We start from the raw sequence: 26028 nt of genomic DNA on the forward strand, positions 1-26028 counted from the left end.
CATAGCGTAAGTGGTTCGAAGACCAAGTGGCGCAACAATGAAGTCAAAATGGACGCGGGCGCGTTATCACTAGCTCTGTATTCCAATGAGAGTATCTAGATAGAGTTGGGCGCACGTCATGGTCATGACGAGTCAAGACAAGGCTCAGATTCTACACTGTAAAAGTTCCTCGGAGGAGCATGGCGTCCGAGGAGCTCAAGATAGCCGAGCTTTGATACTCGTGTGGCAAGCTGACAGGGTCAAGCTTTCAGGAGAATCAGCCGACTTATCGAGATTGTCATAGCGCGCTCATGTTATAGGTTGATAGTCTATAGCCTATAGCCATGACTGGGGCAGGGACTGGTCTCGCCGTTTAATGTCATAACAGCGAATCGAAAGAATATACTGACGTTGGTGCCGTGCCATCCATGTGCCCGCCGCCCGCTGCCCATGGGGCCAGCCCTGCAGATTGCGTTTGAAGAGAAAGAAGCAGAAGCAGCAGAAAGTAGTGGTTGGCACTGGTTAGTGGTGGTGGTCGGCATGGACGTGCCGATGGATGGAACCCGATCGTGCAAGTTGTGCCGTCAGCCGCTTATGCACTGGAGATGGAGCATACTGGTTGCCTGATCCAGCAGGTATCTGCCATGGTCCCGGCCGCGCCTCGGGCGAACTTTATGAACCGTGCATAATGTCCGCCGAGGCTTCGCCTACTCTATGCTACTCAACGGCGACTATACTCTGTCTAGGGACGTCACTGACAGTCTGTCACTCCCGTCTAGGAATCCAGAGTTGGTAGTGACAGGCACAACATCCGAGTCCAGCTCTGCAGTCGGAAATACGGCTCTTAAGTGAGCGACATCTGGAAGCCGCGGGCGATGGAGCTCAGAGGATCACTGGATCAGATAATCAGGCTGCGAGCGAGCCAGGTGCTCCATTTGGCAATGCAAATGTCTCCGAGACCCCGAGTTCCAGCTGGCGGTTTGACAGATGTTTCCGCGATCCGTTGCTGTTTTGCAATTTCTGCAGGGATTCTACTACATACACTACACCGGGTACTCTGTATATACCTCATTCTTTTTCTAGACAGAGCAATTCTTACACAATGAAATGGCGAAAGTCGAGGGCACTATGGTAACCCCCATAAAAGTATCCCAACCTTGATTTCGAGCATAAGTGAGCAGGCCAATGGCGGCCAGTGACGGTCGTTTGCAAGAGTTAATGAAAATTTAAAATACGCTGTAACTTACTACCGGAGAACGGTTTACAATCTCCGTATGCTCAGGACAACCTTCCATCTGAATAATCCCTCTGGGGTCGATTCCAAGAAATAATATTTTTTTTATTGATTTTTGATTTTCGAATAATTTAGATTTCCTTAGCTTGAGCATTAAGTCATCACTATTATCCAGGATGACTAGTATAATAAAAGAACCAGCCCTCCTCCTGGAAGCTTTTTAGATTCCCTGGCTTCAGTTCCGGACTTTGAGCTTTGGGTGACCAAACAACTACGCCTACCACCACCGACCACGACACATGCAACCTCGCTCCCAATCCGGGCATCTACTCTCCTCGTCTTTGGTTCTGGAGTACGACTCGCGCACTGCATTGGTCCTCGCGCCCTGAACCTTTGCGCCTTGGCCAACTGTTTGTATCATCGACTTTCTGCACTTGACGTATTATTGATTGTCGATCGCCAATTACCGAACTATTGCAACAGCAGCAGCAATCTGGAGAAAGTCAATTAAAGTCGCGCCTGGAAAGCTTATAGGCAGTTCGTGAAGTCACTGGGGCCTCTTTTGTATCCCCGACTTTTCCTCTCCACTCCTTTGGCCCCGACACGGCGATTCTATACATATATACATATACATACTTCTACACGATGACAGCGCGCCAATCAACGCCAGCGTCCGAACATTCGCACTCGGATAGCGGTGTTCGCAAGCGCGTATGCAAGGCCTGCGATCGCTGTAGACTTAAAAAGTCCAAGGTAAGCAAGATCTCGGTGCAGCATCAGCACTCACTGATGCGCTGACCGGCGCAGTGTGACGGAGCAAAACCATGCGGTCGCTGCCGCGCAGACAACACCCTCTGTGTATTCGGCGAGAGAAAGAAGGCTCATGATAAAGTGTACCCTAAGGGGTGAGCGCACCTGCTGTTTGCAGTTTGTATACGAAAGCAAAGGCTAACTGCGCTCTTAGATATGTTGAAATGCTCGAGCAACAACAGACATGGCTAGTCAATGGACTACAAGAGTTGTATCAGCGGCTGCTCAAGGGCGAAGGGTGGCAGGGTGAGCCGCTGAAATGCGAACCCAACGGACAGCCATTAACGCACGACCTTCTCACCCGACTCGGCGCTCTAGACCAGAGCAAACACGAGCGCTTCGAAGAGCAGATCGAGGCCATGCAGCAAGAACTATGGAAGACCAACGCCGGGCATATGCAGCGCCAGGACTCATCAGATACCAGCTCCGAAAGCGAACACTCGCCCGCCGTGCCGTCGCAGTTTTCAGATCCCTTTGCGCGCGCACTCCCCCGGACGCCAACGACAATCAGCCCAACTACAACGCTGCAAATAGACGTCCCTCAATCCACGATCAAGAGCGAGCCCCAGATGACACCGAATAACCCTACATACGTTACGCCGTTGCAAGCCATGTCCATGCCGCGAGTAGTCGACCCGTTAGAGCTACAGAGTTCCCAGAGTATGAACTCTCAATGGCCTAGCCCTGGATTCGGAGGCTACGACGACATCGACCTGATGTCCGCACAATATAGTGGACTACCATACGACGATGCGACGTCACCGATGTTCAATCGTCCGATGACAATGGGATGCTTGATTCCAGGGTCATATATGGACAACAAGAATGACTACGAGGATTTCAACCAATTTTTGAACCCACAGCTGGAGATCACGTCGTGACACACAACGCGACTCTATTACTGTACGATTATTGCATTACGGTTACGGAATTTGATTCTTGGTTACGGAATTTCAGTATAGCAACTTGGGTTCACTAGGGTTCGGCAGGTCTGGTCTTCTACGAGGGATTATGTACGGTGTTTGGTACCGGCGCTGGCTAAAATACACGGAATTCGATTTGTTTGAGCTTGTTCGCACGATCCGTGCCTTGTATACTCTCAATCTCTCTACTACTGTCTTCTGCAACTTATGCCATAGAGAACGAACTACTTCGGTTATTGATGATCATCCTCCTCTCATCCAGGTTCCTGATCTTGGCACTGGGCCAGCCCTCATCCGTATTCCGTAGAGTAAAAGCCTCGGGATCTAGCACGAGCTTCCCTGAACGAATCCCCCCATATTCAATTAGAATAAGCTACATGCATTGAATGTACATGACGTCGCGAAGCCCTGACTAATCGGAGGCTGGAGCACGTCCATTCCACCCATCTTCACGAGTCATCCTACGCTAGCTTATCTCCGTCTCCCGATGTCAGCATTCCCGCTCCGGCGACCAAACCAGAGAAACAGGTCACCGACACCGAGAACAACAGGTTTGCAGTTGAAAACTCGACCTTGGCTTTGAACCGTTAATCTGTTGCGCTCCACAGCCACAGCTTACCTACTTCTCAACGGTCGTTAAGCGGTAGTAGTGGCATTATATTGCAAACCGTTCTTCTCGTCCCGCGTACTACTAGTAGCAGCAGTTCCTGTTCGACAGTTCAGGAGACTCATCATGAGTAATAATGCTTAATGTCCGAAGACCGATTACCCGAGACCGATCGTGGACCCGCGACTATTTGACTTGGCAAATTTTTTCCTAGTAGCAGCAGGAGTGCAGGACAAGAATCCTGCAAACAACTGAAGGCTGATGATGGCCATGGTTCGTTGGGTCGTTGGAACTAGTCGCACTAGCTTTCCATCGAGGTTCCATACCGTGGACGGAGCGGAGTCTGTAGTCAGTCAGAACTCAAGGTTCGGCATGGAATTGGCGAATATCGGCGATATCACAGACTTCAATACATACATACACTTTTACGAACTTGCCAGTCCCAGTCCTTGCCCTTGCAAGTTAAACGATCACAGAGGCGACAAAGAGCTAACTGGATGATGTATACATAAGTATAGAGCAGCTGAGTGCGAATTTCAGCTTCAAGGATTAGAAATCCAACATCCATGACCTTTGACGAACCCTTTAAGATCGATTTCCGGAGCGTTATTGGCCAGTCTTATAGATCGGGCTCTTCCAATCCCCAGGAATCCCAGGGTTACGGTTTTGGTCGTTTGTGCTGTAACTTGAGTTGTGGAATGCGGAATGCGGGTGGGTCCAGGAGGGAGGGGAGTCATGATGTGGTCATGGAGATATTGATGTGACGAAACTATCTTCACGATGCGCCAATAATGTTAACGTTACCTCTCCGCTCGAGCTCATCAACTTGACGCTTGTGAAAGTCGATTATCATTATTGATTTCGAAGAGTTTGTCAGAGAAAGCCACCTGCAGTCCCCGACCTGGGATTCTGCTTGGTAATCCGCGGGTGATTTCTAAGAATCCACTAATCCACCTGCCCTGCATCTTGATGGTTCTGGCTTACCTTCAGCTGCCCGCCGGCATAGGGCTGGGCCGGGCCCTTACCCGACGACACTGCAGGCGGACAAAACTAGGGCACCATCAACCAGTGACCAATGACCACCGGCAGTGGCTATACGAGGATTTTTTTTTTTGCACCTGAGCAAGTGTGACTCACCTCTACGTGTACCCAAACTCTAGAGTATGCGTAGGCTCAATGTCTTCGCGGCATCTTACCCGATCGGGCAATATCTTGAGTTTTTCACCACAACTCGATACCATAGCTCCAGCTCCAGCTCCAGGTCATCGCTGTAAGGGCGCCGCAGCCCAGCCTAATACTGAAGTGCTGAATCTGATGCAGCGCCTAGCAGCCCAACTGGCAATGCATGGCGCCTCACCACGTGAGCTGAAACGCCAACATCCGCCTCAAAAGCGCATAGACTTGTATACGAAGCTGTAGATAAATTATTACACAAAATACCTTACCTTGAAACCATAGTCACTCAAATCGCCGCTGACAAAGCGGCAAAAGGGAATCGGCACCGGACTCCGGATCGCGTTTGCTCCGCGGACGCCGCGCCGCGCCGACCGATTCGGATTGGATTTGGAGCCTGAGGATGCAATTATTGAAAGAAGGTTCCTTCCGTACGGACTCGGAGTAAGGCTCCTCCAGGTCCTGAGTCCTCTAGCAGTACCTTTGGAGTTCAAAGGCGTTTGTTGATCATTGCTTACATACGATTGTTTTGAAAATAATATCTTGAAGGATGAGGCTTAGACTGCTCTGTTTCGAACTGGATTATCCGTTGTGCTGTCTACCTACCAGGCTTACGGAGCACATGTGTAACTAATGGGCTGGATATAAGTAAAAGATGAGTGAGGCTCGGCGAGAGGAATTGAGAACATGGCCAGCATTGTTTAGACCCACACTGAAGTCTCGGATTGATGCGCTGTGCATGGCGTCCGCTAGTGTTCGCCCAACTCATGAAGAAGCTCCAGACTGAAGTCCAGCAATGCTATTCCCGCGGAGTGACCGCGGCGGAAGTCAGTTTGTATAAGTGTTGTTTTCGGGCTTCTGACAACTGGAATAACGGGAGTTGATATCAGCTCATGATATTACCCCAGCGCTAGAATAGACATATCGGCAATTCCGTAGTAACCAAGTCATTAGCAGCACAATGGCCGCTGAAACAAGAGTTCTGCCATCGTTGCCTGAAATGAACATCGGCGAGGGACATTGTCCGATAGCAATTCAGCCTAATAGGAGCTTCTAAAGAGCTCCAAAATTACCCGCAAGCAAAAAGGCCACCTATCGTTGGATAAATCGAGCAGAACGTGGCCAGTTGTTGTGGCCGTTGCGCAATGCGGGTAAAATTGCGGGGTAGAGCCCCTCCATAGCACCATAGCACCACCTATATCAATCCATCCGGACAACACTTCTCTCAACAACAAACAACTATCCAGACGCAAGGGTCGCATATCACAGAAGGAAAGAAGCAAAATGGGCGACCACACCTGTGTCAAATTCTCCTCCCTCGCCGCCATCATCCAGGAATTCAACGTCGACGGCCAAAACATCGTCCAAGGCTTCACCAAGCGAGAATACTACGAAAAGTACAATGCCCCCTGGTTCGGCGCCACAATCGGCCGCGTCGCCAATCGCATCAAGGACGGCGTGATCCAGAATCTCAATGGCCGCGAGTACAAGCTTGAAATCAACAATGCGCCGAACGCACTGCACGGAGGTAGTCGTGGGTTCGGACGCTTGCAGTTCGAGGGTCCGACAGTTGTAAAGCGCGACGGGAAGGACGCGCTGCTTTATACTTATCTGAGTCCTGACGGCGACCAGGGGTACCCTGGGACTGTGGAGCTGAGGGTTTACTATGTTGTCAGGGAGGAGGTTGAAGATGGACAGCCGCGGTCGACTCTCAGCATCGAGTATGAAGCTGAGTTGATCGGGGATGAGGTTCAGGAGACGGTTGTCAATATCACCAACCACAGGTACCTTCCTCTTCAGTAAATCTACAGCAATTACTAATGATAAAAGCTACTTCAACCTCAGTGGTTCACCCACAGCCAGCGCAGCTGAAGGCACAACCGCAAAGCTCTCAACGCGCGACTACCTCCCTCTCGAGCAGGGAATTCCGCTCGGCCACATCATCCCACATTCAGTCGACACAACGCAGCCCTTCGAATTCGGGCCCAACGCCGCAGCCTTCGACGACTGCTTCGTTGTCGACCGCGACCTCTCCTCCGTGTCCATTGACACTCGGGACAAACCCCTCAAGCTCCTCGCCGAGTTCCGACACAGCGGCACCCGCATGAACCTGCAGGTGCACAGTACCGATCCAGCCTTCCAGTTCTACACCGGCGCCGGGATCAACGTGCAGGAGGCGGGCAGCGAGAACCCTGCCCGGGGACCCTGGGCTGGATTCTGCATCGAGCCGAGCCGGTACGTGAATGCGGTTAACGAGCCTGAGTGGCGGCATACGGTTGTGCTGAAGAAGGGCGAGAAGTATGGGAGTCGAATTGTGTATAAGGCTTGGAGGGGCTAGATGCCGGCTTGCCGGGTGTGTGGTAGTATATCGTACCAAGGATACTATATGAATCTGTTACAAATGCATTGGACATCTCTGGACAGTAGTGCCGATTCAACCGATCTCCCTCGCCGTTTCACGGTTTCATAGTCCTCCATCTGCAACTGTCATCTGACTCAAGGGTTTAGCGGGCCCATTATTCACGAAGTCACTCCACCGAAAAAATTCTTAAGGCCTCAATTCACATCCCGATTCTAGAACAAAGCGTCGAGAGAATCAACGGTTACAAACTACAGTGCGAGCAGCTCCACATCATATTTTATTCACCTTATACTTCCTCACCAGTCTGGTAGTCTACTAGAAGCAGTTGACAACCATATTTACCACTCTTACGTATGTGGCACAACGTTCCTGGCGCCAAGTCTTCTCGAAACCCGTTTCCCCCATTCTAATCGTTCTAGCCTCCAGCGCATCGCGAGCTCCAAGTTCAAAAAAAACACGCTTCCGTTTAGCGTAAATTACAGCCCGGATCTGGGGCGCCGCTGGTCCCAATGTCGTACGGTATTGTATGCAATACGGCGACATTCGGGGATCCTGCTCGGAACGGAGAACTGTGCATCCAGGGTCCGTCCGCTCCTGACTCTTGCTGTCTTGAGTCTTGGAACCTCATGCACTATTTTCTATGCTACGCTAACTGGTTGTGGATGTGCAGTTTTCTGAGGTCTCGGGAGACTTAGCCTTCAATTGGCTTTAGACTCTGGGGGGAGTGAGCAGGGCAGCGGATGAACTCCTCCCCGGTCACCGTCAACGTCACGGTCTTTCGGACATTACATTTGTCCTGCCCGCACACTCTCGAGCCGATGCGATGCTCGTTCTCAGGTTGAGCTCCTGAGTCTTGTCAAAGTCTTGGCGAGATGAAGGGCAGTCCCGCGGACATCTATACCTATACTAATCACTTAGATCGCGAAGCGAAACAAGCCGCTGAATTATACTCTCGTCTCCTTGTCTCCTCTCACGCTCACAAACGCGATTCGTTCAGCATACATGCGGATCAAGGCACCCTTATATCCAACTTTAGTCCTTCAATTCCCGCAAAACATGGCCGGGCTTTGTTGATGCGTGCAGGGATCGTTGAGTTGTTGACCGAGATGATAAAGAGGAAATAAACTCCGGCCTAATGGATTGAACAGCTATTCGTCAGGCTGTCACAGGACCAACAGTGCTATAATGCAACGCAACGCAATTATGCAGAATGCAGAGGGCCGTCTTGGGATTTGCAATCGCTGTTCTGAGGGATTGGTTGTTGTTACCCCGCACTTGCACTCAAGGGCTTGTCTGGTTAGTTCGAGATTGCGAAGAGACTTGATGCCAGGGATTATTGGACTTGGAAGGTTTCGCGAACAGCTCGTTGACTTGACCCCTGCTGTTAACCGTTGGCTTTGATATTGATCAAATGACATGCCACCTGCATGGTCAACGCTATGGCTATGCTGGGGTCTCTTTGTCCTTCGAATTTTCTTTACCGACGTGGTTACACAATCTCACCTCACTCATCCCCAGAATAGAGCATGGTATCTCCATGGAGTTATCAAGTCAAGAACCCAAGTCTTGGCCTCATCAGCAGAATGATGCTGCCTGCAAAAGCCACGCAAGAGACAACGAGGCAGTGGCTGTGTCGAGTCATCCGCAATCTTATGAACCGCTTACACCCTCCAGGGCAACATTATTGCGAACCTCCTACGCAGCCGGAGAGGCTGTGTAGTTGCCCTATGGTTTATGCATATACGGAGATGATACGGACTCCGCGGAGTACGGACTGAGCTTTGGCAAAGCCCTTTGGTCCAATGCCGAGAACAACGGACTCAGCTCAGCCCTGTAGTCAATCATATCGTATTCGTACCGAGCTCACTTGGCTCGTGGAGTTTCCTATTAGAGCTACCAGGTAGTAAGGAGCACTCATCTAACGTTATGCCATGCCATGCTCGGGTTCGTGTCCGCTACCAGGGCGTCGTCAAGCTGGGATTATTAACGGTTACGTAACTTGTTTCATTTCCTTGGTGATACCTGGGCTTTTGTTAAGTAACAGTTTGTACGTAAGTAATATCTAAATTGTAAAGCTCTTTTCAAATACTCCTGACGAAGCAAGCTGCTCAGTCCTCAACATTTATACGGCGATGTAGTCAATCACGTGGCAACACCCGTTCCCCGGGCCTACCCGTAACCCGAACCACCCCGCTTCAACGCGGGGAGTGACTTGACAACTCCCCCAAGTCCAAAATCATCACTTCAACATTCTTGGTCTCCCATACCAAGCCATCAACCAAATTCAATAACCAGCGCAATGGCCTCAGCACACGGCGACCTCCGCCATCTCCTGCCCGCCACATACAAGCGGCTCATCTCTGAATGGCTCGAGGAGGACTGTCCCAGCTTCGACTACGGCGGTTTCGTGGTTGGTGAGTCGGAGGGGGAGGCGAAGTTACTGGGGAAGAGTCAAGTATGTCTACAACACTCTCACAATATACGAGATTACCGGATGGAAGTCTAATGGATGTTTTTGGTTTCGATAGGGTATAATCGCCGGCGTCCCGTTCTTCGACGAGGTTTTTGCGCAGCTTGGGTGCTCGTACGTCTCTCCATTCCCCACGCTCTCCAGTTTCGTAGATAGCTCTAAACGGGTCTCTACAGAGTCGAATGGCACCACACCGAAGGGTCGTCCCTCCCACAATCCACAAAAACGCACGTCGCCACAGTCCGCGGTCCAATCCGCAAGATCCTCCTCGGCGAGCGCGTCGCCCTAAACATCCTTGCACGGTGTTCCGGAATCGCAACAAAGACCTCCTCCCTACTAAACACCCTCCGAAACCACGGGTGGCAGGGTACACTCGCCGGAACGCGCAAGACAACGCCGGGTTTCCGGGTCGCTGAGAAATACGGCATATTGGTTGGAGGCGCGGACCCGCACAGGCATGATTTGAGTAGTATGACTATGCTCAAGGATAATCATGTTTGGGCGTGTGCGAATAATGAGGCGAGTAAGACGACGACAGCGGGTGGGGAGGAGGATATAGCGGCTGCGATTCCGAAGGCTGTGGCTGCTGCGAGGTCTGTCGGGGGGTTTTCGACGAAGGTTGAGGTTGAGGTTAGGAGTGTGGAGGAGGCGAATGCTGCGATTGAGGCTGGGGCGGATGTGGTTATGTTGGATAACTTTGACTCCGCTGGGGTTCGGGAGGCTGCGAGGCACCTGAAGGAGAGTTGGGCGGCGAGGGGCAAGCCCCGGGGCACGTTTTTGATTGAGGTTAGTGGTGGGTTGAATGAGGGGAATGCGACGGAGTATGTTTGCGAAGATGTGGATATCTTGTCCACGAGTTCGATTCACCAAGGGGTGGGCATTGTGGATTTCTCATTGAAAGTGTCGTTGCGGTAGATGCAGGTAGATTGGATGAAAAAGAGTATAGATGTATGTACGAGTAGATTGTACAATATCAAATAGAGTTTCTGATCATCTCTTTGTCCTGTTTGATCCGTGCCTCCAGCGAATCATACTTTTTTAGTATGTGTCTAGGCCCCATCAACCACATTTCTAACCATTGCCTCCTAATCCTTTCAGCCTCCCACTCCTCCGTGCCCCTCGGCAACCCGAACCCCCCGCGCTCCTCAACAGCAATCCTCACCTCCGCGGCCTCCATCGCCTTCACCCCACCAGCATCCCTTATCATCTGATCATCCAGGGCCAAATACTCCGCATGCCTTTGCAGCTTCCGCCGATACAGCAGATTAACAAGCACCTCGGGCCTGCGATAACTCTTGATAATTCCAAACACCGCACAAGCACGCAGTACTTCCCGCGGTTTCGAACCATTCACACGCCGTAGGTTCACAAATGCTTGAAGCTCGTCCAATTCTTCTTGCGAGCCAGGCTCAGACTCAACATACCGATCCGCATTCATGGCAACATATTTCACTCTTGTTCTTTTTACCCGGTCCTTCTCGAGTTGCTTGGGCAATCGACACGTATAAGGCGTGACGGCAGTTCCAAGCAGCCCGATCAGTAGGGGCGTGAATTCCCCAAAGACAAGCAGGATCATCCCGAAGGGTAGCATGCGCCGAACGTCGTATGCTGCGCGGTTGACAAGCTGCATATTGGAGCGTGTAGTCGCCGCCCCCACCTCGGCGCCCCTCTTATAGAAGCGTTGAGGATGTGGTATTGTAGGTAGGCTACTTGGTATACCCAGGTCGCGACGGATAGCTAAGCTTGCGCGATAGTTGTGGTAGACATTCTTGAAACCCGTTTTGTAGAAAGCGAGGTATGCGCGGCCTAGGGCAAATAGCCATTTTCCTAGGTTGCCGGCTTCGTCGCGCGACGGGAGGTGGCCTAGCTCTGCGGGGCGCGTTGAAGCGGGAGGGTTCACGTCATCCGGCTTGAGCGTTGATGATATTAGAGGAGGGGAGGTTGCGGTTTGGTTGGTGGTTGATGAGCGGCTCGGTTTTGGGCGAACCCGCCTGGAGGCGTAGCGGAAGTGAAGGGGATGGCGATGACGGTGTTGTTGAAGGAATGAAATGGGCTGGAGGTAGGAAAGTGGTAATCTGGCATGCAATTGAGAGAGATGAGCCCTCTGTGTGGTGATTGAAGCCATTGGGCTCTGGGGAAGAGAGTGTTGAGGAGAGAAAAGATGAAATGGGATACGTCGCGTCGCTGGAGGAAATGACAATCTGGGGTGACAGGTGGCTGCCTTAGGCAGTAGCACGGTATACAACAGGAACGATCACATTGACTTGACTGGCTCACCAGTGGATCCAGCTAGTCTGACTCAATGGCGACCGATCTGATTAATTACATGTCCCAGCATACCAGATATATTGATTACAAACACGAAGCACGCGGTGATTCATCCTAAACGCTTATAATCAACCTTATGTACCTTTGTCCACAGTCATAGCCAAGCACCACCACCAAAATGCCCCTTTCACTCGACAAACCAACCGCTCTCCTCCTAATCGACAACCAAAAAGGCTTCGGTGTCGACCCAAACACACCTAGCCACTGGGGCAGCCACCGCTCAAACCCATCCTTCGAGACAAACCTCACCTCGCTCCTCACAGCCTTCCGCGCCGCCAAAGCAAAACACCCGCGGTCAACATTCGAAATAATACATGTCTTCCATTCCTCTCTTCAACCCGGCTCCCCTCTTCACCCCTCTGCCTCGGGTGGAACGGGCATTGAGCCCCTAAACTTCGCAACTCCAGCACCCGACGGTTCAGAGCAAGTTATGTGGAAGACCGTGAACTCCGCGTTTATCGGAACGCAACTAGAGTCACACCTCCGCGCGCACGACATCAGACAGCTCATCGTGGCGGGATTGACGACAGACCACTGCGTTTCGACGTCCGTGCGGATGGCGGCGAACTTGGGGTTGGTGGCAAGGTATCCGGATGGAAGACCAGTCCTTCACGATGACGGGAGTCAGGAAAAGCCGGTGCCCATTAGCCAAGGGAGGATTGTGCTTGCGGGTGATGCGACGGCGACCTGGGCGAAGGGGCTTTTGATGCGGAAACTGTACATGCTGTTTCTTTGGCGAGTCTGGATGGGGAGTTTGCGGATGTTCTGTCGACTGAGGAGGTTGTTGGGGCTTTGGAGGTCTTATAGTCACATATGTGCATTTCATTCTGAGTCTTAAGTAAATAACGACTGATATACCTAGCTAGGACTTTATGCAGCTAAAGCTGCATCTTTACTGCAATAGCACTGCTAGAGATGAACCCCGTCACAAACAGCCACGCCTCCTTCAATCCACCAGCCTTAGGCTGAATAGGAACCAGTACCGCCGCACTCGAAGATCGAATATTCGACCCATCATCCTCAAAGATCACCTTCTTCTCCCAGCCCTCCTTAGCTTTCTCCCTGCTCCGCCGAACATGCCACACAATCACACCCTCCGTAGCGTTAGGATCCCCCGCCGTCTTAGGCAAATCAATAACCCGTCTCAGCCCAGCAAGGACATACCCGCTCGCATCGTCCTCAGCAGTCTTGTACGGATCCTCATAGTAACTCGGGTTATCGATCGCGCTATCGACGCTGATCTGGTCGTGGACCGTCAACGTGCGTCCACCAGTACCACTACCAGCGGCCGGCGTCGTCCGCTTCATGTATCCACCAAGCACACTGGTAACGAGAATCTCCTCGCTCGATTGGCCGTGTCCGAGCCCGTTCGCAGCCCATAGGTTCGGCAGTGCAATGGTTGCATTGACGCCTACGGTTTCGTCACCAGTTGTACCGGCAGGCTGATCAATCTGGACATGAACAACATCCGTCCATCTAACCCACGGCACTAGATCCTCTACCTTCCTCCCCCACCCAGATCGATAATAATGATCATTAGTAACATAGAACTCATGTGGACTAGCCGCATAGAGATCATTTGGCGTTTTGATCAGCTCATGGCGAACAGAGCGGACGTGTCGAACCGAATTCGTTCCCAGAACGTGGTGAAAGATTTCAATCTGTGAGCGGGTTTTTGGGGCCTCCGGGTCTGATATCGGGTCATATTCGGGGTTTCCTAGGTGGTTTACGGCGAAGATGTAGACTGCGTCTCCAGCTACCCGTTCAGGGTCGGGGATTACGTCGATCCCGTGCGTGACTAAGGGGCCGTAAAAGTTGGTGAATTGCAGGCGGGTTGATCTGAGGGTCTGTATCTCGTAAGTTTGTTTGTTTGCAGTCCAGAGGGGAGGAGGGTTAGGTAAGTACGTGAGCATCAATGGTATGAATCGACCCAATTGTCTCGGGCTGTTTATCTAGATGGCCGAGAGGAGGGAACCATTCGAAGCGAGGCTGGATGGAGTCCTCGCATGCTGCGAAAAGTAAGTTACCCGGGGCGTAGTAGTGGATATCTTCGCATTGCTGTGTATCATGGATAATGTGGATGCCTTGACTCGAAGACGCAAATGTCACACTTCGGTATATGCCCAGGACTGTTAGCTGGTGAGTGATCGCGTTGTAGAAGAGAGGGCCGATAACTGTCGCCACCACGAGTGACACAGAGAAGAGGGAGATGACCATGACTACGCTCGGCTAAGGACTTGGACTTGAGAAGAGGAGGAGAGGAGGAAAGAGTCGAAGAGACATGGAGGGAAAAGGTCGTGACGCAAAGTGGGCCGGATCTAATGAGGGGAAACTCTACCTCGGATGGTCAATGGCGATCGTGCGGAGATTCAAGTCCATACTGGACACTACGAGCGACCAACTCAGAAAGAAACCCTTCGCTATCCAATCTGAAGAGAGGCGAGATACAGCTAGTTGAAGCGCACATACTCGCCCAAGACCTTGCCCTGCAGGCCTTAAGCCTGATGTATATGTGAACTTCTGATAAACAAATTAATTCACCTTTCCCTAACCGCGCTGTTGTTCCGAATAGTCCCAAAATCCAAATTTCGCAGTCGTCAATTTTCGGTCGTCAATTTGCTGCTCAATAACTAATGGCGTGAAGAGGCGGCATCCAGAAACTCCTGGTCACTGGCATCCAGAATATCGTACTCCTCGTCGGTCAAGAATCCGGCCTCGGTCTCGGTCTCCTCGTCCAAAGTCAGACTGGCCACATCATCGAGAAGGTCACGCTCAGAAGTGGCCACGGAGGGTGCGGTGGCCGGAACGTTGGCTGCTTCGTGCGTGCTAGAGGCTGGCGATTCCTTGTCTAATTTGGGGAAGACCATCTGGCTTCCTGAAATTTCAGACTTATCAGCGACAGGAGGCTCTGGAGCCTTCTCCACAGCGAATTCATCATTGCCATCAACATTCATCAAATCTTCGCGGACTTGAACATCGCACCACAGCCTGTGGCCAAACGCAGTTCCGTCCGCCAGCTTCAATCGCCAGTACGAGATTGCAGTTCCCAGGCGCTTTGGTGTTTTCAAAGTGACGGTAAAGTCGGCGGTCTGACCTGCCTCCAAGGGCTTGGAAAGCTTGTTGCTCTCCATGGCAGCATTAACTGCTTCCAGGCTGCTTGGGTGGTTTGTGTCTACATTGTACATGATATCGCCGCCAACAAAGCGGACATTGCTTCCAGCGGGCCATGCAAGCGGACCGGGGTTGTACAGTTTCCACGTTTGCTTGAAGACCTGGTTGGGACGCATGGCCGTGCCGTCGGCAATGGTATCCTCAAGGAAGAATGCCTGATATTCGGCATCCGTGCCCAAGACGGGAGTCCAATCAGACGTAGCTAGCTTTTCTGTGGCTGGCTGCTCTGGAATTGGCTCCTCCTCAGCTTTCTCTTCCTTCACAACCGACTCAGTCTCGAGTCTCTGTTCAGCTGGGGCGGAAACTTGAGTGGATGTGGATCGTTGAGTGCGATCGCCCAGGGTGCTCGTCTTGTTGAACACGTTCTCATGAACGGTGCTCACGGAGACACTGCGCACTGGTGTCTTGAGCATGACCATTGGGTGGGTGCGGTTGTGCATGTTTGATGGGTGGACTTCACACTTGGCACAAAAGTCGGTATCGTGACAAACAGAGCACTTGTAGCGGACACCGGTGATGTATCCAGTCCGTGTCTGCTCTTTGCAAAGCGGGCCATCGCAGTAGACTCCGAAGTGTATCTCGTGAGACTGCAGCGGCTCGGAGATGGCCGTGTAGAGCGGAGCGAATCGGTGTCCGGGGTGAGTCCGAGACGCCGAGAGATGGCACTCAGAACAATAATCCCAATCAGGACAGGTGAGGCACTTGTGACGCACACCAGTGATGTGCTAAAAAAAAAAAGTTTTAGAACATTGTGTATAAATCTTGTAGGAAAATGACTTACATTTTCACAACCATCACAGATGGCTGCATGGTGGTAGCCGCGGCCGGGTTTGCAACGAGACAGAATAAGGTTCTTCAAGCCAGCATCATGCTCACCGAGTAGGACGAATGTGTGAGAAGGATGGTGACCATGCTTATGTCCAAGAACGCACGTAGTGCACAGATCAAAGTTTTCACAGTCAGCACATGAGACCATCTTCTCCTCATCGAACTCTACTAATAATTAGTACTAAAAACTCGAATACGAGAATGAGTATACCTTTGAGGCAATTGTTGCAGATACGTTCGTCGATGGCGGGCTTCTCAACTGGTGCGGGTGCACTTTCCGGCTCTGGCTCCGGTTCCGGCTGGGCCACCTCCTCCTGAGTCTGGATCTTGTGAGATGCGAGAGTTTTGGTCGTGCTGTTAGTGATGATGCCGTCTTTTACAAATCGTCTGACTAACCAATGATCCTCGCCTAAACAGTTAACGCCGGAGTCAATGCATTGCGGGCAGAGGTCATAGTCGCCGTCTGCACAAGTATTGCAGTGATAGTGCTCGTTGGGAATGGGACGTCCACAGTGGTTGCAGTCAATGCAAAAGACACCGCCAAGGGAGTTGTGAGAGACGATTGGAGCACTGGGGTCGTCTGAGCCCGAGACAAAGTCTCTGAGATTTGCCAGTTTTGCCTCATCCATTTCAGCAGCTGACCACCGAGGACTCTCAGTTTCAGCCAATGTGGTTCGTTCAGCACTTTCGGGCAAGGCCGTAGCCAATGCGGTAGCACTGGCGTTTGCAGCAGCTGCGTCTGCAGGAATCGGAGAACTCAACACCGTCTCAAGGTAGCTATATCTTGCTGCCCTTTCGAACCCTACCTCAAACCCTGTCGATTGGCCCGCAGGCTGCTCAACAGTAGCTTTAATTCGCAGCTTTAACTTAGCCTTTGCAGCGCGGTAAAGCTGTTTGAAAACTGCTGGATTGTTGCTGTCAAGCTTAACATAGGAACTGGCACTATCGGAATACCGCTCAAAGATGACGTTGGTATCCGCCGGAATGCCAAGCAGTTGGCGCAACTAGTGCGAGAATAGTCAGTATTGCGTGGTGACAATATTGTACGATTGTCTCCTTTCTAAACAGTGAGAAAAAACAGCTCATGGACTGCGTATAAGACTTGGGAGAGAAAAAGTTGAGAGATGAGATGGCGACGGAAGTACGGTGAGGAAGATCGAAGGGTCGAAGCCCCAATCGAAGCTTAAGTGGGGACGGAACTTACATTCTGGGGTAAAGTACGAGCTCCGAGGTCTCTCAAGGGGATCTTGAAGCGTCTGGTGTGGTCATCATAAGTAACCTTGACCGAGATCAAAGTAGCAGGACCGACAGGAGTAGCTGTTGGAGCGGACATGATGCGTGCCCTCGAGTAGTTACTCGCTCGGGCGGATAGCTATGCTAGCTTCGACGAGGTAAAACAACGCAGATGCGGAGACGAGCTCGAGAGGTCAAGAACGGCGAGAACACGAACAGAAAGTCAAGAGCGAGATGGGAGTAGATGAAGGAGGACGGAAAAGCAGATGAGGTGGCAGCAGGAGATGATGAGGATGAGGCGAGGCGGAGGGAGGGTGAAGAGGAGAGAAGTGAGAGTTGAGGCTTATAATTGGCAGATAAGAAGATGCCTGGCCGGTCGGCGGTGGTCGGTGGTCACCTGCCGCTCTGAAGCTGCTTCCGGAGGCGGTGAGCTCTCTGATTCATTCACTCTGGCGGCACTTGCGCGTCCTCCAATAGGAGTGGCCCTCAACTGCGTTATGTACGGAGTGGAGCTGAAGGAGTCTGTTGCAATATATAGCTTCATTATTCTGCTTCACTCGCTTTCTTCGCCTTGGAGACATAGTCTGCATTCACAGACGCCTAGAAAAGCAAGTACGCAATGATGCAAGCGGCGGACGTACGGCGAAGCTATATCCGACTAGCAATTCGCCTCCCTCAAGGGAGTCTTGGGCGTGGACCATTGAGTTACGAAGTCAACCAAAGAATTAGACTGCACAGCCGGCTGAGGCTGTAAGCAGATCACAATTGTTGCATAACAACATACTCTGTAATATCATATCGAAACGCGCTTCATATAAACGTCAGACTCCTAGAAAACATGAAAAGGGAGGAAAAATCCAAAGCTCGCTAGAAATGCATCAAATCCTAATCTAACGACGATCAAGACAGACCTAAGGAAACGAGAATCTCCGGTAGAACCAATCCCGGAAACCCAAAAAGAAGCCGTGAGAATTTTGTGGAAATGTGATAAGCATGGAGACAAAGAACGAAGGCGCCAAAAAGCGGGAAATCGTTGTAAGAGAGCTGGAGTCGTGAGACGGCATCGAACAATAAGAATATGAAAAATATATAGTGCGTCAAATGCTGGTCTTTTTTTTTATTTCCTTGTTTTGCTTTTCTGTGCCCCTTCAGGCTATTGAGGAGTATAATAAACACCCTGGGGCTGAGGGTAATGATAGTACGTCGTACCAGGTGTCATCATCCCACCCATGCCGACAGCGCCACCCGCTGGGGCCCCGCCGAAGGCTGGGCCTGGGTACATCTGTGAGGCGTCAAGATAATAAACCGTGCCGCCCGACTCATGTGCAACCGTGCCTGCTTGTGATGCTGGGTCTGCTGTTGTGTGTGTACCCGGCACCATGTACGGGACGTTTTGACCGCCAGGGAAAGGAGCCCCTGGTGCATTCCCGACGCCGTTATAGGGTGCATATTCTGTGCTCGAAACGGGGTAATATACAGGACCCGGCTGATACGGGCTAGGGTAGTACGTCTGCGGTTGTTGGAAACCATATGCTTGGAATGGTGGAGCATGAACTGCGCGCTCAGGAATCTGGGATAGAGGAGTTGCAGCTGTATGAGCTGGAGGGGGATAGTCCGACGGAGCGTCAGGGCCGTAGACAGAGTTACTACCCGGTATCGGAACCTGATGATGGAACGGCTGTTCCTGCTGAGCCTGAGACGTATTGACGAAGCTTGCTGGGGTTTCAATGTCCGCCAAAGAAACGGCCTTCTGAGGGCGAGGTTGATGCATAGGAATAGGGGCAGGACGGCTTTCACGCCATACAGGTTGTTGTGGCTGTGGGGGAGGTTGGTGCATAGGAACGTTGCCAGGTGGATTGGCGCCGGGAACTCGGGACGGTGGCAGACGAACAACGGGCTTCCCATTTTCGGTTGTGATAATTGTATGCCGTGAAATGACCGATGCTGCTGGCGAATGATACCCGTCCTGGGAGGGAGGCTTGCCGAAAGACGACCTCCGGCTCATAGCGATACTAGGTGTGTATGTGGAGCTTGCATAGAAGCTAGGACGACGCCCTTGATAGAAACCTCCTCGGCCACGCCCACGGTAAGCTTGCTGGTTGGGCCGTTGCGCTCGTGGAATGAATACAAAAGATCGCTCCGTTGCGGGGAATATATATCTGGGTGCTTGGCCGGGGACCGAGATTCTAACGGGCTTGTCTCGTCGTAGAGGAGGCCGATGTTCGGGCAGACGAGTATGGAGGTTCTTCGCAACTCCAGGGAAATTCACAGGCTTACTCATGCCCGGAAGATGCACTACAACAGGCACTTTCCCAGCGATCACGGTGTATGAAAATTCCCGAATTGGTTTCGATGTACTCGGTGCAGTAGGCACAGTCGTTGGGAAATTCTTCTGAGGGAACGTCGGAGCAGCCGTCGGGGGAATAGGGCGTCTAGGGACAGGCCGTTCGTCTCCAGCAACTGTATCATGGAGGTCATGTGTCCATGGTCCAGTGGTGACATCTTGTTTCCTAAGAGCGGGACCAATTAGACTCACTGAAAGATAAGTTGGTCGGCGAAGCGTTTAAAGAATACACATACCTTCGGACGTTGCCATCGACAATGAGGCCGTACGGTCTCGACTTCGGCTTGCTGGATGACTTGGGGCCATTTGCTCCAGAATCCGTAGAACGCTTGTCATGAAGAAAGAAACTGCCTCGCGTGGGTACAACAGTCGGATGCTCGCCCTTTCCCCTGGTTGATTTCTCATTGTCAAGATGTTTCTTTTCGGTGAAAGGTTCCCTCGTCTCGGCCGGCGGTGCGGAAGGTGTTCGTCCGAGTTCCCCTCTCATTTCGTCGAAATGTATTTCGGCAACACCCTTGCCATCTCCTGACCTATCCAACCCATTTATCATCGCATCCGCGTCGGACGTAGTGGTTGTTAATGTGGCTTTCTTGGGAGACGCTGAATGGCGGCGCCGTGGGCCTTCAGGTACGCGGCCATTGATCTGTTGACTGTTTGTATTGTCGACCGGCTCATTCTCGTCCTCGCTCTCATCACTACCCTCTCCATCGGCATCGTCATCATCCTGGTAACTGATGGCTGAACCCTCACTTAGAGAGTCATCCTCCACCTCGCCATCAACCGAGCCTTCTTCCTCGCCCTCATCTTCCCGTCGTCGTCGGCGACTTGCTCCGATATTCTGTCGACGAGGGGCCATTTGGCTATAAGTATGACAAAAAAAAGGTATATAAACGGAGTTCGAGATCGAGAATGCGTATGACGGAGCGTTGGAAAGGAGAATCCAGGCAAGGGTGCACCGACCAGCAGCGGAGAGAGAGGCGGGTTGAAGACCAGGGCGGGATGACGAACTCCAACAAGAACGAAGGGGTAACACCAGGCCAAGAAGGGAAAGGAAAGGGGTGTATATAGAACTATAAGAAGAAGAACAAAAACGCACCCTAGAATAAGGAGGGAGCGAAAGGAAAGAAGAGCCGAACAGACGAACAAAGAGGAAGATTTGATGGTTTCCAGCGTCGAGGCATGACATCGAAGGAGATGTCAAGCATCCCAACCCGGTTAGCGCGGCCTAACCACCTCAGTGATTCTAGAACCGCCTCGAGACTACTGTGAAGTGTGAGCAGAACTCTGAAGATATCACCTCGTCGACAGGAACTGCAGGCGACCTAGACTAAACTATGAATTGCTGCGATCGGTCTGCCAACAGCATCATTCCAGCCCAGAAACCGACGGGTATCTGCGTTTGTTTCCCTGGAACCGCCGGAGCCTACTTGTTCCTTTTCTTCCATGCCACGAACCGCCGGCAGTTGGGCTCTGTGCATTGATTGCATCCCAGACTGTCCAACGCTTACTCAAGACCTGATAACAATGCCTTCTACTTTCTACGGAACCAAAAGTGGCACGACCAGCATCTGAGAAGGCCACGGATATTTGAACAAAAATAAAGATACTGAATAACTTTGTGTTTGAGAAATCCATTCCTTGGGTATCAGTGATTCTCCGTTCTCTCGTGCCACGTCGAACTGCCGAATACAGCACGCCTCCTCCTGCAGGCTTAGATAACAAACATCCCTGTCGCATGCGTTGTTTGATATAGTCCACGGCATAGTGCAAATATCTGACAATGGACTGATGCTCCCAGTTGTTCAGTCAAAAGTGGTTTTCTTTCCCTTCCCTTCAAGAATAGCACCACTCAGTTTTTGCACGGTTGATGAGTCGTATCTGGAGTATTCCGAATTCGCTTGCTTGGGCTTCATAGCTTGGGGCTTCTCTTCAGCAACCTCCTCGAAATCTCCGGGCTCCGACTCAGTCTCTGCATTCCTCTTCTTCCCTTCCTTTCCGAACCGCTTATTGTAACGGGTTGTTGCATCTTCAGCAAACTCAATTCTCATGCGACGACCCAGAACTTGATTCACCCAGATCTTCCTCCGTTGCGGCTTTTGAGGCTTATTGCGCTTTCCGGACTCCAGTTCTGGATCTTCTTCCTCCTCAAGATCTTCCGTGACGATCTTGAAGCCCTTCACTGCCGTTTCAGCGGCAGCAAGATCCTCGAATTCGACCCAGGCATAGCCTTTGCATTTTCCGGAATCCTGGAAGGTGGCAATGTGTACATTGGCAACAGTTCCGCATTTCGCAAAGTGCTCTTCGAGAAGTTCTTTCGTCGCATCAAAGCTGAGATTACCGACGAAAACACGTTTGGATGGTGGCCTGCCTGAAACAGCAGCAGCAGCACTGTCTTTTCCAGTTTCCTGCGATTTCTCCGGTCGGCCCTGGTAATTGTTGGCATCTTTGATGAGCACACGGCGCCCCGACATTAGCTGCTCGCTTAGCTCCAGTGCTTCTTTGAGAGCCTTGGGTGTCGAGAAATCGATGTAGGCAAATCCTTTATTTTGCGCCCTTGAGTTCTTGTCCGCAGGCTTGGGTAGGTTGATTCGTGTAATCGTAGCGTCTGTAAACGAGCAATTGGCCGTGAAGAACCGGCGTAAGTCATCTTTGGTCACGGAGAATGCCAGATTCCCTATCCAAATGGCATATTCTGAGCGTTTCTGTGAGGCAGCTTCCGCGGTGTTCTCGGAATTGGAGATTGCGGCTGGTTTCGATTCATCAGTGTCCTTCGCATCTGCATCGCCAGCCTTCTTCTTGGCTTTACGCAGGGCCTTCTTCGACGGGGGTTCAGGCGCAGAAACATCGATCTCTATTTCGGGACCGTCGAGCAGCTTTCGCTTCTTGTGGTTTTCTTCTCCAATAGCCGCCATTGTATTCTGAGATAGTTGGTAAGATCAGGATAGGGATATACACTAATAATCAAAAGGATGAGATGCTTTATATAATCGGATAGAAAATATCATGTCTCGTGAAGGTTCTGAATTATTTCGAGATTCGTCCTGATCCGACATTTTTTTCTCATTGACGGGCAGAATCACTCCGCCTCTCCTTCCAGCTTCGCGGCTCGACTCGCGACCGCGGCCCACATCCACTCAACTTCCTGCTGCATCGTCAACACCAGGGCAGTCCAGGGCCTAACCGCACAAGTTTCGAATCGAGAGAAACACAGCTGAGAGAACTCCTCCTGTCGGACATTCGCATCATGTCTCAAGAACGCGACGAGATGCGGTCTCTGGCCGAGGGTATGCCGGATGCTGATGCCCATGCCACTACCAAGCAGTCCTTCCGATCATTCAAGTAAGTGCATATGAGAGTTCGCTGTAATGGACAAGGCTAACCACTGCTCTCTCCTATAGAAAGAAGTTTGCAAAGCTCAAGATCCAGTTTGAGCTTAGAATGAAAGAGAGCGAATCACTTATCCAGGAGCAATTGCGCATCGAGGATCTGTCAAAGAGAATCCAGGAGCAAAACGAGTTCGTCATTTGATCTTAACCTACCTTGAACTTCAATCGTTGACCCTATTCTAGTCAGCTTTTAGAGGTCCTTTTGGAGTTCAATGGCTCTGTACACATCGCCCCCAAGCTACGGTACGACCTGAATGTTCCTGGTGACGAAGACATTCTTCCAATCTCAGACGGGCAGCCTTTACCGGCTTACAATGACCACGCATCGGCTACGTCGCTGCTGAAAAATGCGAAGGACAACCTTGCTACCGGGCACATAACGGCCGAGTCCTACGAGAAAGTTGAGGAAGGGGTCAAGCGAGGCAGCGCGTTTGCACCTTCAACGCGGTATTCCGATTTAATGAAAGTGTCTCACTCTGCTCCTCAAACCGAGATTCAGGAACCACCAAATCAGGGGGAAGAACTCAGCAGGCAAACTCTTGGGTTTTTGACCCCAGAGCATGAAACAGAGTACTACCTAGCTACAGACGCCAAGCTGGGTGATATGTCAGCCGCTCTTCAATTTAGTCGCATGCCAGAGAAACCATCGTTATTCGAGAGGGAGCGCGAGCATGCTCTACGGAGCCCTGTATCGGTTCACCATTGGTTGCGCAAGAACCACCCGAACGTCTTCTTACAGGACAATGAGAACGCTTCTGAGAAGTCAGCATCACGACCGTCCAACCTGCGCACCTCCAAGCGTGCGCCGGCTGCATCCCGTAAGGATGAGGACACGCACGACGAAGACAGCGTCATGATGGATTCCGGCCCGGCATCAGGTGGGTCTAAGGCCAAACGCAAGCGCGACGAGGACAGCACTCCTCGGGCCAAAGCCACTGGCGGTGGTCGCTCGAATCGCAAGAAGAAGGATGACAGTACTCCAAACACCAAGCGTCTGGCAAAGCGGTCATCTGGCGTGGGCGCATGAACTTGATGCGGCACCTTGAACTTCTGCCTTTGTATTATTATCATTGCCTTTCGTTCTTTTGCTTTCTCTGTTTAGCACTTTCTTGATTGTAATCTTACATGGTTGTTGGGCGGGCCTACGCAAGTCAACTAGCTTCCATTCTGAAATCTGTATTATGAGTATTATACGTACGGCATCGGGCTTATTCTCGCATTTACGCTGTTTCACATGGTATACATCATTGGCAAATGCGTGGAGCTACATCATATCAGGATATGAATCTGCTTGATCAGTCTGCTCTTCTAGTTCATATTGTACACCGAGTGAAAATATATATATATATCACTGGAAACTCACATTGGCAATAACTACCGTAATCTAGTAAGAGTCCAGTGGCCAACGGAATCGTCTGTATTGTAGACTCGTGTGTATGCCCCCCGTCATTGATATCCACCCGGTAAGTTTGTCTTGTTTGCTCTAAACCGAAAGCCTTTCTGAAGCTTCATATAGCAAACTTGACGAACCCTCTCGTTCACTCAAACACAGCTCGCCGAATTACAAATTGCGCATGGTCTGGACTATAAAAGTACTCCAATAATAAATAATGGCAATCACAATCCTGCCGCCCGTGGCGGACGATGTCGAGACGACATATCCGGAGTCCGATTTTGACGAAATGTCCGTCGACTCCGACGGCGGTGTTGAGCTCACGCCCGCGAAACCATCACGACTGACCAAGCGGCCTCGCTTAATAGAAGGAACGGATATTGGCACGGGAGTAATCACTCCCGGAGAAGTTGTCACAGATGACCCGCAATGGATGAGGTTTGTTGGACCTAGCTCTCTTTCTCGTCTTGTCTGCGAAACTGACGGCGTGCGTTCTAGAGGACATGGAACATATATTAACCCCTTGTCGACGTCTATCATCGCTACAGTCGCCGGTACCGTTCAAAAAACGAACAAGCTACTATCCGTCCAGCCCCTTCGAGCCCGCTACACGCCAGAAATCGGTGATCTGGTTGTTGGGCGCATAGTTGAAGTTCAATCGAGACGGTGGAAGGTCGACGTTGCGGCTCCTTTACTGGCTTCGCTCCCTCTTTCGGCAATCAACTTGCCTGGAGGCATTCTGCGTCGGCGAACCAGTGCGGACGAACTGCAGATTCGGACATTCTTCAGTGAGGGAGATTTGCTTGTGGCGGAGGTACAGACAGTGCACCAAGATGGTGCTGCTTCGCTTCATACTCGATCGCTCAAGTACGGTAAGCTTCGGAATGGAGTATTCCTTGCTGTGACGGGGACAGGGGGCAGCGGCGCGTCTAGCTCATCGACCAAAGGAGGGCTTGGATCAGGTTCAGCTACAGGAGTAGTCCGGTCGCGCAGGCAAATGTTTACAATCCCGACTTCAAACGGCGGTGGCGAGGTAGATATTGTCTTGGGAGTCAATGGGTATATCTGGATATCGAATCATGCAGAGGGAACGGAAGCCGCTTCATCAACCACGGAGAGTGTGTCTATTACGCGAATGGAGGAAATGGTCTCGAACTCTGTTTACTCGAGCCAGAACGATGAGATTTCACCCGCCACTAGACGAGAGATTGCACGTCTTTCTCAGTGCATACGGGTGCTTGTCCAGGGCGGTCTACGTGTGGATGAGGCGACGGTCATGGCGGCATACGATGCTAGTCTACAGGTTGATCTAGAACAAGGCGACGAGGATTATGATGAAGATGGGCGACAGCGGGAAGGACGGGAGTATCTGGAAGGCGTGCAAGCTAAGAGAATCATACAGTTAGCCACGGCACGACAGTAGATCTGAATGTCAAAACATGATACCCAGTAGTTGTATACTGAACAGCCCTACCACTTGGCGATGAACAATTCCTGGATTCTTTTTGGGGCCGCGATAAGGGACCCCGCATCACGTGGAGATAACACCCACTGTGATTGGTGCCTGGAGGTGCACCATGGGACAATCTCATACACGTTTTCGAGATTTTCGAGGTGCGTTGGGATACAATTCCGCTGGAAAGTTGGTCTCGACTAATATGTCCAGGTGCACTGCCTTGTACAAGTCCAGAATTCTGCACCACATTGTTGTTGATGCTGTGGACGGGAATAAAAGTTTGCGGAAGGCGACGTCATCGTTAACGAACCCTATTAAGGTCGACAGACTG

At 51.4% G+C, this 26028-nt stretch overlaps 9 protein-coding genes across 9 annotated transcripts; 5 read left to right on the top strand and 4 right to left on the bottom strand.

Annotated features, from left to right (window-relative positions):
• Positions 1 to 1559: 1559 nt before the first annotated feature.
• Positions 1560 to 3192, top strand: BDV17DRAFT_273946 (Zn(II)2Cys6 transcription factor domain-containing protein). Its single transcript, XM_073759062.1, has 3 exons — positions 1560 to 1966; positions 2021 to 2118; positions 2178 to 3192. The coding sequence occupies exons 1-3, from the start codon at positions 1859 to 1861 to the stop codon at positions 2902 to 2904; spliced, it is 933 nt and encodes a 310-aa protein (XP_073611513.1). The 5' UTR covers positions 1560 to 1858; the 3' UTR covers positions 2905 to 3192.
• A 2685-nt stretch (positions 3193 to 5877) lies between these two features.
• On the top strand, positions 5878 to 7152 carry BDV17DRAFT_273954 (aldose epimerase family protein). The gene is made up of 2 exons (XM_073759063.1): positions 5878 to 6510; positions 6557 to 7152. Exons 1-2 carry the CDS (start codon positions 6011 to 6013, stop codon positions 7062 to 7064), a joined length of 1008 nt encoding a protein of 335 aa, XP_073611514.1. The 5' UTR covers positions 5878 to 6010; the 3' UTR covers positions 7065 to 7152.
• Positions 7153 to 9183: 2031 nt separating this feature from the next.
• Positions 9184 to 10563, top strand: BDV17DRAFT_273958 (nicotinate-nucleotide diphosphorylase (carboxylating)). The gene is made up of 3 exons (XM_073759064.1): positions 9184 to 9543; positions 9617 to 9672; positions 9735 to 10563. Exons 1-3 carry the CDS (start codon positions 9388 to 9390, stop codon positions 10471 to 10473), a joined length of 951 nt encoding a protein of 316 aa, XP_073611515.1. The 5' UTR covers positions 9184 to 9387; the 3' UTR covers positions 10474 to 10563.
• Positions 10254 to 11817, bottom strand: BDV17DRAFT_206781 (uncharacterized protein). Its single transcript, XM_073755350.1, has one exon. It carries the CDS (start codon positions 11681 to 11683, stop codon positions 10532 to 10534), a length of 1152 nt encoding a protein of 383 aa, XP_073611516.1. The 5' UTR covers positions 11684 to 11817; the 3' UTR covers positions 10254 to 10531.
• Positions 11818 to 12004: 187 nt separating this feature from the next.
• BDV17DRAFT_284504 (Isochorismatase-like protein) lies at positions 12005 to 12693 on the top strand (the record flags this gene model as incomplete). The annotated part of the gene is made up of 2 exons (XM_073760544.1): positions 12005 to 12547; positions 12640 to 12693. 2 exons carry the CDS (start codon positions 12005 to 12007, stop codon positions 12691 to 12693), a joined length of 597 nt encoding a protein of 198 aa, XP_073611517.1.
• A 71-nt stretch (positions 12694 to 12764) lies between these two features.
• Positions 12765 to 14103, bottom strand: BDV17DRAFT_295176 (serum paraoxonase/arylesterase family protein; the record flags this gene model as incomplete). Its single annotated transcript, XM_073763003.1, has 2 exons — positions 12765 to 13733; positions 13792 to 14103. The coding sequence occupies 2 exons, from the start codon at positions 14101 to 14103 to the stop codon at positions 12765 to 12767; spliced, it is 1281 nt and encodes a 426-aa protein (XP_073611518.1).
• Positions 14104 to 14516: 413 nt separating this feature from the next.
• On the bottom strand, positions 14517 to 20318 carry BDV17DRAFT_284506 (uncharacterized protein; the record flags this gene model as incomplete). Its single annotated transcript, XM_073760545.1, has 6 exons — positions 14517 to 15782; positions 15839 to 16050; positions 16121 to 16889; positions 17090 to 17244; positions 18328 to 19628; positions 19699 to 20318. The coding sequence occupies 6 exons, from the start codon at positions 20316 to 20318 to the stop codon at positions 14517 to 14519; spliced, it is 4323 nt and encodes a 1440-aa protein (XP_073611519.1).
• Positions 20319 to 20623: 305 nt separating this feature from the next.
• BDV17DRAFT_206598 (putative RNA binding protein Rnp24) lies at positions 20624 to 22456 on the bottom strand. The gene has a single exon (XM_073755349.1). It carries the CDS (start codon positions 22372 to 22374, stop codon positions 21265 to 21267), a length of 1110 nt encoding a protein of 369 aa, XP_073611520.1. The 5' UTR covers positions 22375 to 22456; the 3' UTR covers positions 20624 to 21264.
• Positions 22457 to 22706: 250 nt separating this feature from the next.
• Positions 22707 to 25664, top strand: BDV17DRAFT_284508 (IEC3 subunit of the Ino80 complex, chromatin re-modelling-domain-containing protein; the record flags this gene model as incomplete). Its single annotated transcript, XM_073760546.1, has 5 exons — positions 22707 to 22801; positions 22861 to 22977; positions 23032 to 23863; positions 24501 to 24679; positions 24740 to 25664. 5 exons carry the CDS (start codon positions 22707 to 22709, stop codon positions 25662 to 25664), a joined length of 2148 nt encoding a protein of 715 aa, XP_073611521.1.
• Between the last annotated feature and the right edge of the window lie 364 nt (positions 25665 to 26028).

The sequence above is a fragment of the Aspergillus undulatus genome (assembly GCF_047715775.1).
Source record: "Aspergillus undulatus strain CBS 261.88 unplaced genomic scaffold BDV17scaffold_64, whole genome shotgun sequence".
NCBI classification, from domain to species: domain Eukaryota; kingdom Fungi; phylum Ascomycota; class Eurotiomycetes; order Eurotiales; family Aspergillaceae; genus Aspergillus; species Aspergillus undulatus.

Excerpts from the sequence above, each read along its gene's own strand:
- BDV17DRAFT_273946 (XM_073759062.1), top strand. The coding sequence starts at position 1,859 with ATGACAGCGCGCCAATCAACGCCAGCGTCCGAACATTCGCACTCGGAT. Across the intron at positions 1,967-2,020 it reads GTAGACTTAAAAAGTCCAAG|TGTGACGGAGCAAAACCATG; the intron begins GTAAGCAAGATC and ends TGACCGGCGCAG. Across the intron at positions 2,119-2,177 it reads GATAAAGTGTACCCTAAGGG|ATATGTTGAAATGCTCGAGC; the intron begins GTGAGCGCACCT and ends CTGCGCTCTTAG.
- BDV17DRAFT_206598 (XM_073755349.1), bottom strand. The coding sequence starts at position 22,374 with ATGGCGGCTATTGGAGAAGAAAACCACAAGAAGCGAAAGCTGCTCGAC.
- BDV17DRAFT_206781 (XM_073755350.1), bottom strand. The coding sequence starts at position 11,683 with ATGGCTTCAATCACCACACAGAGGGCTCATCTCTCTCAATTGCATGCC.
- BDV17DRAFT_273958 (XM_073759064.1), top strand. The coding sequence starts at position 9,388 with ATGGCCTCAGCACACGGCGACCTCCGCCATCTCCTGCCCGCCACATAC. Across the intron at positions 9,544-9,616 it reads AGTTACTGGGGAAGAGTCAA|GGTATAATCGCCGGCGTCCC; the intron begins GTATGTCTACAA and ends TGGTTTCGATAG. Across the intron at positions 9,673-9,734 it reads TTTGCGCAGCTTGGGTGCTC|AGTCGAATGGCACCACACCG; the intron begins GTACGTCTCTCC and ends GGGTCTCTACAG.
- BDV17DRAFT_273954 (XM_073759063.1), top strand. The coding sequence starts at position 6,011 with ATGGGCGACCACACCTGTGTCAAATTCTCCTCCCTCGCCGCCATCATC. Across the intron at positions 6,511-6,556 it reads GTCAATATCACCAACCACAG|CTACTTCAACCTCAGTGGTT; the intron begins GTACCTTCCTCT and ends TAATGATAAAAG.